This window comes from Pagrus major, chromosome 1 (genome assembly GCF_040436345.1).
Source record: "Pagrus major chromosome 1, Pma_NU_1.0".
In the NCBI taxonomy this organism is placed as follows: Eukaryota; Metazoa; Chordata; class Actinopteri; order Spariformes; family Sparidae; genus Pagrus; species Pagrus major.
In genome coordinates this window covers 180,001-192,500 of record NC_133215.1, presented here as the reverse complement: position 1 = coordinate 192,500, position 12,500 = coordinate 180,001, and the positions used below count along the sequence as shown (strand labels likewise).

At 47.4% G+C, this 12,500-nt stretch overlaps 1 protein-coding gene across 5 annotated transcripts in view; it reads right to left on the bottom strand.

Moving 5' to 3' along the window:
* The window catches only part of LOC141010961 (mitogen-activated protein kinase kinase kinase kinase 3-like), a 64,023-nt gene that overhangs the window by 27,757 nt on the left and 23,766 nt on the right, over positions 1-12,500 (bottom strand). For all 5 annotated transcript variants that reach the window (XR_012180216.1, XR_012180213.1, XR_012180214.1 and 2 more), the window contains 8 exons: positions 10,035-10,090; positions 9,914-9,961; positions 8,102-8,144; positions 7,584-7,656; positions 7,219-7,350; positions 6,714-6,776; positions 5,982-6,063; positions 4,852-4,980 (listed from right to left, as the gene is read on the bottom strand). Coding sequence is in view for 2 of the 5 variants with exons in the window: in XM_073484177.1 (XP_073340278.1) it covers positions 4,852-4,980; positions 5,982-6,063; positions 6,714-6,776; positions 7,219-7,350; positions 7,584-7,656; positions 8,102-8,144; positions 9,914-9,961; positions 10,035-10,090 (626 nt within the window). In the remaining 3 variants the exon portion in view is untranslated. The remainder of the gene's footprint in view (positions 1-4,851; positions 4,981-5,981; positions 6,064-6,713; positions 6,777-7,218; positions 7,351-7,583; positions 7,657-8,101; positions 8,145-9,913; positions 9,962-10,034; positions 10,091-12,500) is intronic.

The following is a 12,500-nucleotide window of genomic DNA, read 5'->3' as shown; positions in this document are numbered from 1 at the left end:
AACAGTTTAGGTTGAAACACTCTGATTTAGCTCAGAACAGTCGGCTTGTGCCGCCATTTAATGAAAAGGAGGCGGATGAGTGAGTTCGAGCGGGTTGCTGACACATTGAAATGGCCAGAAGAGTTCAGGCCATTGCTACTCCAAAGTGTGTTGGTTGGATGAGCTCAGAGTGTTTATGCATCTTTGTCTGTTGCCCAGATTTCAGATTATAAGACTGTGAAAGAGGCTTTCCTACGTTCCTATGAGTTGGTACCAGAAGCGTATAGGCAGAAGTTTCGAAGATTGACAAAGAATGAGCCTCAAACTCGTGGAGTTTGCAAGAGAAGAGTGTGTGTTTGAGCGTTGGTGTAAATCACAGGAAGTGAAAGGTTTAAATGGCTTGAAAAACCTCATCTTGCTGGAACAGTTCAAACGTTGTGTTCATGAGAGGGTTGCTACATACCTGAATGAACTCAAAGGTCTAAACCTGGAAAAAGTTGCTGTTCTGGCTGACGAGTTTGCACTGACTCAGTCAACATTTCCATCAAAATCACCAAGCACCAACACCAGACCCATTACATCAAAACTCGCAGTTGCCTCTAAACCAGCCCCAACTTGGAAGTCAGCCACTGCAAGCCAAGTAGACTGTCACTACTGCCACACCAAAGGTTACATGGTTCGTGATTACCTGGTCTTATAGAAGAAAATTGATAAGCCCAAAGCAGTAGCTTTGTTGGGAGGTCCCCTAATCGGTGAACCTTTGGTCCTAGGTTTTGAATCCATAGAGGAGGAAGTGCCAGATGAGTTTAAGCCCTTTTCATCAGAGGGGTTTGTGTCTCTGCCTGGAGACAATATTAGCAAGCATCCTGTGATAATACTACCAGACACAGCAATACAGTCTATCTTGCTGAGAGGTGTGTTACCCTTACCCTTTACAAATAATAAATAATAAATATGGGTATTAAAAATTGTCCAGTTAGTGCAAATTGTCCAGTTAGTGATATGTGTAGAGTTTTTTTATGGCATAGTGCACATGTGAGGTCTACTGGGAGCAGTGCTGGTTGTACAGTCTAACAGCAGCAGGAAGGAAGGACCTGCGATACCTCTCCTTCACACACTTGGACCTGCGGTACCTCTCCTTCACACACTTGGACCTGCGGTACCTCTCCTTCACACACTTGGGGTGTATCAACCTGTCGCTGAAGGAGCTGACCAGTGCGGTGATAGTGACCTGCAGGGGGTGGGACTCCTTCACCAGCAGCGATGACAGCTTATCCATCATCCTGCTCTCTCCCACCACCTGCACTGGGTCAAGAGGGCGTCCCAGGATGGAGCTGGCCTTCTTGATAAGTTTGTCAAGTCTCCTCCTGCCTGCTGCTGAGATGCTGCTGCTCCAGCAGACTACTCCATAGAAAATGGCTGATGCCACCACAGAGTCATAGAAAGTTGTCAGGAGTGCCCCCTGCACTCCAAAGGACCTGAGCTTCCTCAGCAGATGCAGTCTGCTCTGACCTTTCTTGTATGTTGCTGCAGTGTGATCAGTCCAGTCCATTTTATTGTTCAGGTGAACTCCCAGGTACTTGTAAGACGTCACCATCTCAATGTCCGTTCCCAGGATGTTCACCTGTGTGCAGGGTTGTCTGTGCCAGAAATCCATCACCAGCTCTTTGGTCTTCCCGGCGCTGAGCTGGAGGCGGTTCTGCTGGCACCAGTCCACAAAGTCCTGAATAAGTTCTCTGTAGGCTCTGTCATCCCCGTCCCTGATGAGGCCGACGATAGCAGAGTCGTCAGAGAACTTTTGTAGATGGCTGTGGGGTGTTTGGTGGGAGAAGTCTGCAGTGTACAGGGTGAACAGGAAAGGGGCCAGGACTGTTCCCTGTGGGGCCCCGTACTGCAGACAACTGTGTCCGACACACAGTCCCGAGTCCTCACATGCTGTGGCCGGTCGGTGAGGTAATCGAGGATCCAGGTCGTGAGGTGTTGGTCCACCCCCGTGAGCTCCAGCTTGTCCCCCAAAAGTGCAGGCTGTATGGTGTTGAAAGCACTGGAGAAATCAAAGAACATGATCCTCACAGTGCTTCCAGGCTTTTCCAGGTGGGACAGTGATCTGTCCAGGAGGAAGATGATGGCGTCGTCCACTCCAATGCCAGGCTGGTAGGCAAACTGGGGTGGGTCCATAAAAGGACCCACCAGAGGGCAGAGATGGACAAGGACCAGCCGCTCCAGGGTCTTCATCAGGTGTGAAGTGAGAGCAACTGGTTTGTAGTTGTTGAAGTCCTTAGGGTGAGGGATCTTTGGTACTGGTACCACGCAAGAGGTTTTCCACAGCAGTGGCACTTTTCCCAGCTTCAGGCTCATGTTGAAGATGTACTCCACAATCCCGCACAGCTGGTCTGCACAGGACTTGAGGAGCCTAGAGCTGATCCCGTCTGGACCCGTGGCCTTCTTCACCTTCATCTTCCTCAGTTCGTTCCTCACCTGGATAGTGGAGAGGGACAGATTGGAGCAGGGGGGCTGAGTGTTGGGTGGGGGAGGTGGGTGAGTGTCAGGGGGGGCAGTGGGGGGAGTCTGCAGGCTGAAAGCAGTGGAGAGGGAGGTAGAGGTGAGAATGGGGCAGGAAACAGGGGGGATGGAAGAGGTGGTGGGGGGCAGCAGAGATGACTGGGCCGGGGGAGGGGTGGGTGTCTGGTCAAACCTATTGAAGAATAGGTTCAGGTCGTTCACACACGTCTGATCCCCGGCAGCTTTAGAGTCTGGTTTCCTCTGCCCTGAGATGGTTTTAAGGCTTTTCCAGACTCCACTGATGTTAGTCTGCTGCAGCTGGTCCTCCATCTTCCTCCTGTAGCTGTTCTTCCCCTCTCTGATCTTCCTCCTCAGCTCCCTCTGCACAGCCTTCAGCTCCTCCTTGTTTCCTGACCTAACAGCCCTCTTTTTCTCCTTAAGGAGAGCCTTTATGTCAGGATTAATCCAGGGTTTGCTGTTAGAAAACCACTGTACAGTCCTGGTGGGTACAGTGTTATCCTCACAGAAGTTTATATAGTCCGTAATGCAGCCTGTTAAACTGTCAATGTCCTCCCCATGAGAAACACACAGTTCTTCCCACACAGTTGAGTCAAAGCAGTCCCTCAGAGCCTCTTCAGACTCCTCAGTCCATGTCTTAACTGTGCGGTTCCCACTGGTTGCCTGTTTACGAGGGGCATGTAAACAGGCAGGAGATGCACCAGGTTGTGGTCAGATCTTCCCAGGGGAGGGAGGGGGGATGAGTTGTAGGCCTCCTTGCTGTTGGCATAAAATAAGTCCAGTGTTTTATTGTCCCTGGTGTGGCAGGTGACATATTGTGTGAATATGGGCAGGGTGGAGGACAGAGAGGCATGACTGAAATCCCCAGAGATCAGGAAGAGGGCCTGTGGGTGCTGTGTCTGCAGTGAGCTTGTGACTGAGTGGACACATCACAAGCTGCATCAGCGTTAGCAGAGGGGGGGGGATATACACAGCAATCACGATCACTGTCTAATACGGGGAATGGAGATTAATCAAGCATCTTCTTCCATTAACACCTGAAAACACACGTCTCAAGGCCATTCACGTACACTGGGCATATGCGTGCTGTTGTAAACAGGAAGTAGATTGTATACTCTGGTTGACTGCTTAGTTATAGAAAATACAGCTGTTTGTGTCTCTTTTCCATTATTGTGTCATCAGCATCCGTCTGTCTTTCCTCATATAACTTTAAACAATAAAACATCCATTGTGTCACTTTACAAACTCAATTACTTCCATATCATTAATCAAAGTGAGAGTTCACATTTGTCAGTGATGGTTCAGACACTGATAAAGGTGTGTCTGCGTCATCGTCTCCATCGTTTTTCAGTTTCTGCCCGTAAAGACACAAACACTGAAAACTGAGTTTCTGTTCCTGTGAACCTTTAAGGAACCGGTTTGATTTCCATGAGCATGAGAGCCACTGTAGACTCACATCATTCAGACCCTGTATACGTCTCAAGTTTCCAGCATTGTTAGGAACGACTATGGTGGACTACACAGGACACGCTACACTGGCTCTGGTTTTTAAAAATGGTGGTCATAAACGGTTTTAGTTGGTCCATGATCACAACAACCAGCTGACGCAAGTGGTTCTTTGTTCTAGACCAGCAAAGTGTTGGTGCCACTCTGGAACCAGCTTCCCTGTCCGAGAGCAAAGAACTGGTTTTACAGTAGGCACTGGCTCTGAACCAGCACCTGACATGTCTTGGTCAAAAGGGGTAAGTATGTGACAGATTGTTGTGTTACATTGTAACCCTGGTTCTCTGAGTGAAGAAACTGTCTCTCCACATTGTTACATGTTCCACATGCACAGGGACTAACCCCCGTCGGGGCAGCTGACGAGGACACTCTTTAAGTCTTGTGGCTGGAGAGAGGATATCTTCACTCAGAGAGCTGAGATTATGATGTTACCCATCGTTCTGCCAGGTTGCAAGGCGAGCTCTGAAAGAATATTCATAACTCCAAACCAAGGTCCTCTCCTGTAAGAGCTGTGGTCTCAGAGGCCTCATCAGGCTATGACCTGCTGCGTTGAGTCCAGCACACGCTCAGCTGACAGGAGTGCGTGCAGTAGCACCAGATTTAAGTGGCCAGGGTCGACCAAGACGCGGGTGTACAAATCTCAGATAGAAGCAGCTCACCATCAGGCCCATGAGGACGCCTGGCCTTGTGTGGAATGTGCATGCACCCTGCCTGCCTTCTTATTCACCTCTGAAAACAGACTTTAACCTCGAGGAACATTTTTATTCAAACACAGTTTCTTACTATGGAATATAATATGGACAAAGAAAGACTAAGTAACATCTCAGTCCTTTGGCACCTCCTCTATACCTCTGTGTCAGTCTCCTCATCATCCAGGTGGTCCAGGTGGTCCTGGTAGGACGTCTGGTCCGGGTTACTGACTTTATCCAGCAGCTCGATGGCCAGAGTCCGACTGAGGGGCTGAGAGACAAACGGGTGCTGGGGGGAAAAAAAACTGTGTCACATCCCTTTAATCTGCAGCCTCTATAAAGACTGGACCAAAACAAAACACTGGTGTCAGGAGTCAGGAGTCAGGTGTCAGGGGTTCAGCTATCAGGGGTCAGGGGTCAGGTGCCACGTGTGAGAGGTCAGGTGTCAGGAGTCAGGTGTCAGGGATTCAGGTGTCAGGTGTCAGGGGTTCAGGGGTCAGGTGTCACTGGTCAGGGGTCAGGTGTCAGGGGTTCAGCTGTCAGGGGTGAGGGGTCAGGTGCCAGGTGTGAGAGGTCAGGGGTCAGGTGTCAGGGGTTCAGCTGTCAGGGGTGAGGGGTCAGGTGCCAGGTGTGAGAGGTCAGGGTTCAGGTGTCAGGGGTTCAGCTGTCAGGGGTCAGGGGTCAGGTGCCAGGTGTGAGAGGTCAGGAGTCAGGTGTCAGGGATTCAGGTGTCAGGAGTCAGGAGTCAGGTGTCAGGGGTTCAGGGGTCAGGTGTCATTGGTCAGGGGTCAGGTGTCAGGGGTCATGTGTCAGGGGTTCAGGTGTCAGGCCAGAAACCCTGTAACTCCTCATCTGCTTTATTCAGGTACAAAAACATAAACTATGTTTACCATCATCACCATCATCATCACCATCATCACCTTCACCATCATCATCACCATCATCACCATCATCATCACCATCATCACCATCATCACCATCATCATCACCATCATCACCATCATCATCACCATCACCATCATCATCACCATCATCATCATCACCATCACCATCATCACCACCATCATCATCATCACCATCATCATCATCATCACCATCATCATCACCATCACCATCATCACCATCATCACCATCATCATCACCATCACCATCATCACCACCATCATCATCACCATCATCACCATCACCATCACCATCATCACCATCATCATCACCATCACCATCACCATCACCATCATCATCATCATCACCATCATCATCATCATCATCATCATGTCACAGTGTTATTACCTGCAATAGTTTGTCAGCAGCAGGTCGTTTTTTAGGGTTCTTGGTCAGAGCGATTTTTACAAACTGATGGAAGTTTCCAGTCCTGCAGGAACACAAACACACCCAAAAACTCACTCAGAAGAACCCAGCTCCTCATGAAAACATTGAATTTGAAGTTTTAGCTTTTGTAAAAATGATTTCATCACATAAGTGACGATGTGATGTTTAGAAAATGACCACAGAGCAACTGATCTGATAAATCTTGATTTACGGTTACACTGCTGATTTAATGTTCACTGTTTGACATTAAATCAACAGTGGAAAAGTAAATCAACAGTGTTCTAGTATTGATTTACTGTTCTAGTGTTGATTTACTGTTCTAGTGTTGTTTTACTGTTCTAGTGTTGTTTTACTGTTCTAGTGTTGATTTAATGTACCAGAAGTCATGTGCAGTGCTTTACTGTTTCTGTGCAGGGCTGACTTGACTGGTATGTAAAGTTCCAGTTGGTCTAAAACCACCATCAGTCTGCTGCTCACGTCGCTGCTCAGCTATCTTTAGCTCCAGCGGACATTCAAAGAGAATATTCTCCTTATTAGCATTAACAGCACCTGGTTCACTGACGTTAATAATTCAGAAACTGCTTGATTGGATGCATAAATATTACATCACTGTTTGGATGGATGAATGGATAGATGGATGAATGGATGGACGAATGGATGGACGGATGGATGGATGGATGGATAGATACTCACCATTTCACCTTGTCTTTCAGTTTGGGCGGCTGAAAGTTACTTTTGGTCATGAGTAGCAGAGCTCTGAGACAGAGAAATTAATAATCAGTTAACGAGGAGTTGATGCTCGTTAAATTTCTGGATTTGATGATACAACTTCAATCGTAAGCTTCATTGTTCTCCAGTCAGCTGTTACCCAGCAGCTTTCTGCTGTGTACTGCAGCAGCATAACATATACAGTAGACATACACATTATTATCATTCTGTACACATGTAGCTGTGGCTTGTTTCCTGTTTGTTTCTCTACAGTCAGATACTCACTCTTCACATCAGGAGTCTCAGCAGTGACGGTGTGTGTACATACACACAGTATAGATAAAAAGGAAGTGAAAATAATTTTGCATTTGCATCATTGCTGACTGATTGATGCTCAACTGTAATATCTTATAAAGAATTAGAACTGTGAATGGCACAGGCACACGCACACTACACACACACACACACACACACACACACACACACACACCTCATTGGGTGGAGGTCAAACATGGGCGGCTGCAGCTCTGCCAGCTCGATGGCAGTGATGCCAACGGCCCAGATGTCACACAGCTGGTTGTATCCACCCTTCCTCTCCACTGCTGCCACCTCTGGCGCCATCCTACAACAACACACACGTCAAGTCAGACTCGTCCAATCACAAAGCCAGACCTGCTGCCAGTCATCACAAAACAACCAATCACTGACTGAATAAATGCAGCAGAAAGTCGTGGTAATGAAAATATCATGACCATCATCCTCATACTGTGAAAACAAAATGGCGGCTGATGAAGCTGCAGACAGCTGACCTCAGTGTTGCCACGGAGACAGCTGACAGGAGAAAGAAGGTCGTACCAGTACGGAGTTCCGATGAAGGATTTCCTCTTAGCGAGCGTCATGGTGATCTGAGCCGACACACCGAAGTCCGCTGACAACACACACACACACACACACACACACACACACACACACACACACACACACACACACAGCCAGATGTCAAATCAACAATCTTGTTTAATTTCCTGTTCAATGACTCCCGTGTGAACGGAGCTTCTGTCACTGTTTGATTTGACTTTCTTTATGTATTTAACAGACACAACAAACATAAACTGACACAAGCGCAACTTAAACGTGTCACATTCAGACTAAAGAGAGGGTTTATGTGTGTGTGTGTGTGTGTACGTGCGTGTGTGTGTGACAGACAAATAAAGGTTTGTTTCACTTTTTGACATTAGAGATTAAATGAATTATTGATAGTCTGATGACACTAATGATGACTCATCACTACATCACAGCTCATCATTAATAAGCCACACCCCTCTACCTGTAGGTGCTGATGACTTCACAGACCTGACAGGAGAGAGACTCACCTAGTTTGACATATCCATTGTCAGTCAGCAGGATGTTCGCTCCCTGCAGACACAAGACACAATGTTACCTCGCTGCTGAATCCCGGCCCACTCAAGCCCAACCCACATGTAAACTTTACACAAAATTTGGTATTTTTTCCAACTTGGAAAGTCGTCTACCAAGAATATGATTCACTTCACACAGGGACTTGGACCACAACCCTGATCAACGATTCTGATCCAGGACCCTGATCAATGACTCTGATCCAAGACCCTGATCAACGACTCTGATCCAAGACCCTGATCAACGACTCTGATCCAAGACCCTGATCAACGACTCTGATCAACGACACTGATCCAAGACCCTGATCAACGATTCTGATCCAGGACCCTGATCAATGACACTGATCAACGACCCTTATCAACGACTCTGATCCAAGACCCTAATCAACGACTCTGATCCAAGACCCTGATCAACGACTCTGAACGAGGACCCTGATCAATGACTCTGATCAACGACCCTGATCAACGACTCTGATCCAAGACCCTGATCAACGACTCTGATCCACGACCCTGATCAACGACTCTGACCCAGGACCATGATCAATGACTCTGATCAACGACCCTGATCAACGACTCTGATCCAAGACCCTGATCAACGACTCTGATCCACGACCCTGATCAACGACTCTGATCCAGGACCATGATCAATGACTCTGATCAACGACCCTGATCAACGACTCTGATCAACGACCCTGATCAACGACTCTGATCCAAGACCCTGATCAACGACTCTGATCAACGACCCTGATCAAAGACTCTGATCAACGACCCTGATCAACGACTCTGATCAACGACCCTGATCAATGACTCTGATCCAGGACCCTGATCAATGACTCTGATCAACGACCCTGATCAACGACACTGATCCAAGACCCTGATCAACGACTCTGACCCAGGACCATGATCAATGACTCTGATCAACGACCCTGATCAACGACTCTGATCCAAGACCCTGATCAACGACTCTGATCCACGACCCTGATCAACGACTCTGATCCAGGACCATGATCAATGACTCTGATCAACGACCCTGATCAACGACTCTGATCAACGACCCTGATCAACGACTCTGATCCAAGACCCTGATCAACGACTCTGATCAACGACCCTGATCAACGACTCTGATCAACGACCCTGATCAATGACTCTGATCAACGACCCTGATCAACGACACTGATCCAAGACCCTGATCAACGACTCTGATCCAGGACCCTGATCAATGACCTAAGTCCTGAGAATACTGAGCTGGCTTCTTCTTAGAGCTAGCAGATATCAACCTACAATCAGTTACACACTGCAGGAAACAAAGAGATGCTATTCTCCCTGATAACAAGACAAGTATATTAATGATGATTCTGAGCTTTAATGATGCCACAGCTCATTAATCAATCAGTCAATCAATCAATCAATCTCTATTTGTATAGCACCAATTCACAACAAAAGTCATCTGACATGTTCCATATTGAGCAGGTCTAAACTAAACTTCATTAATTAAAGAGGCTTCCAGCTGGTTCACACTGTCACAGCAACACTTACAGCTGACATACTGAAAATAATCATCAATAAATCATCATTAATAAATAATCATCAATAAAATTATTAATAATAATCATTAACTAATAATCATAAATAAATCATCATTAATAATCATTAATAAATAATCATTCATGAATAATCATCAATGAATAATCATGAATAAATAATCTTCAATAAATAATGATTAATAAATAATCATCAATAAATAATCATTAATGAAACACTATTGCTCACCTTAATGTCTCTGTGCATTTTTCCTCTGCCATGCAGGTAGAAGAGTCCCTGTAGAACACACCGGACATTATAATCTGATTGGACGTTACCTGGAGAGTCTAATTATCTGATTGGACGTTACCTGCAGTGTTTCCCGCAGAACATATGCGATCTGGGACTCAGTCAGTGGTCCAGTTACTGAAAGACAGAATGAGTTGTGATTGGTCAGACACCACATGCAGCTGTGTCGGACCCCGCCTCTCACCCAGTGCATGCTGGGACACATTTGGTCCAGCAGGTGAGCAGGGTCAGTCAAGGACCTGTAGTGTATGAAAACATGTTGTCATGTTTTCTCTGAGATGGAGACACATATCATTGATGCCTCCTCGCAGTGTAACAGGTGAAAACACTGTGTCAGGTGACATGCAGACAGGGGGCGGGGCTCCACCTCAGCCTGACTCTGTGTGTGTGTGTGTGTGTGAGAACAAACAACAGAAGTGTAAGGCGTTCAGAGTCCAGCTGTTGATTCAGTCGTTATCTGCCTGCAGGGAGTCTGGCTGTGGTGTCCTCGCCCTCCTCACTCTCTGCGGGGAGCAGGGGGGGGGGCATCGCCCCCGGTCGCCCTCGCCGTCAACATGAAGTTTAATGAAGGCGAGCGACTGAGCGGTCGCTGTTCCACCGCTCATTAATGCTCGCTGATGACACCCCCGGCTCTCAGCACTGCTGTAACTTAACTACGCCGGGCCTTAACGAGCAGGGACATGAAGGCAGTGTGGGCGTCGTCATGGTGACAGGGACAGCTGAGGCGGACGGAGAGTTAAAGGTTTAAAGATGGCCGTCTCAGCCTGAACGCTCTCATTACTGAACAGTTCAAATGTTTGTCAAAGCAGCAGGAATTTCAGCTGAAGAAAAACTGATGATAAAGTCTGAGACAGTGTGGGTGTCAATCCAACAGGAAGGACAGGGACAGGACGAGATGCCAGCACACGTGACGGACACGTGAAGGACACGTGAAGGACACGTGATGGACTGCTCCTCCTCAGTGTGATGTGACTGTGATGCTTCACTGTGTCTCATCGTGCTAAACTCACTTTAAAGACTTTTATAAATTGTTTCCATCTCATTGTCATAAAAACTGCCCTGGAGACGGTGCTGTTATCTGTTATAAACACCGTCTGTGTTTGTTGTATCGTCCTATCAAATGAACATAAATAAACAGATATGTTAATGAGAAGGATCAAATCAAATGATCAATAACAGCTCAACAAAGTTCACAATTCAGGATACCTTCATTAAATAAAGTATTTATTACACTTCATGAGTAAGAATAATATTGATCTGCCGCTCTGAGCTCAAACATCCGTCTTCATGTGACACGTTTCTGTGGTCACGTGGTTGAGTCATGTGACAGGAAGCTGCAGTCAGTTTACAGGGTGAAGAATATGAAGGAGTTCTCTGACTCGTTACCGTCAGTACGATCAATGATTGTGTGTAATAATGCTTGAACTGAGCAGATGTTCACATCTGTCTTCTTCATGCAGTCTGAATGGATAAAGACAGTTTCACAGCTCAGTTAAAGCTTCTACAACATGTCAGGTTTGTTGATGGTGGCACCCACTGTGGACAAAAGATGAAGATGGAACAACAAGGTAAAGTTTGGTTAAGGGCCGCTACAGCAGACGACAGAGCAGCTGCTTCCCTCAGCTCATGCTCAACTCATCTTCATCTCCTCCTCAGCACATCTTCATCTCCTCCTCAGCTCATCTTCAACTCATCCTCAGCTCATCTTCAACTCATCCTCAGCTCATCCTCTGCTCATCTTCATCTCCTCCTCAGCACATCTTCAGCTCATCCTCAGCTCATCTTCAGCTCATCCTCAGCTGCGTCCCGCAGCTCATCCTCAGCCCATCCTCAGTCCATCCTCAGCTCATCTTCAACTCCTCCTCAGCTGCTTCCCTCAGCTCATCCTCAGCTCATCCTCAGCTAATCTTCAACTCATCTTCAGCTCCTCCTCAGCTGCTTCCCTCAGCTCATCTTCAGCTGCTTTCCTCAGCTCATCTTCAACTCATCCTCAGCTCATCCTCATCTCCTCCTCAGCACATCTTCAGCTCCTCCTCAGCTGCTTCCCTCAGCTCATCCTCAGCTGCGTCCCGCAACTCATCCTCAGCTCATCCTCAGCTCATCCTCAGCTCATCTTCAGCTCCTCCTCAGCTGCTTCCCTCAGCTCATCCTCAGCTCATCTTCAATTCATCCTCAGCTGCTTCCCTCAGCTCCTCCTCAGCTGCTTCCCTCAGCTCATCCTCAGCTGCTTCCCCCAGCTCATCTTCAGCTGCTTCCCTCAGCTCATCCTCAGCTCATCTTCAGCTCATCCTCAGCTCATCTTCAACTCCTCCTCAGCTGCTTCCCTCAGCTGCTTTGCTCAGCTCATCCTCAGCTCATCTTCAACTCCTCCTCAGCTGCTTCCCTCAGCTGCTTTGCTCAGCTCATCCTCAGCTCATCTTCAACTCCTCCTCAGCTGCTTCCCTCAGCTCATCCTCAGCTCATCCTCAGCTCATCTTCAACTCCTCCTCAGCTGCTTCCCTCAGCTCATCCTCAGCTGCTTCGCTCA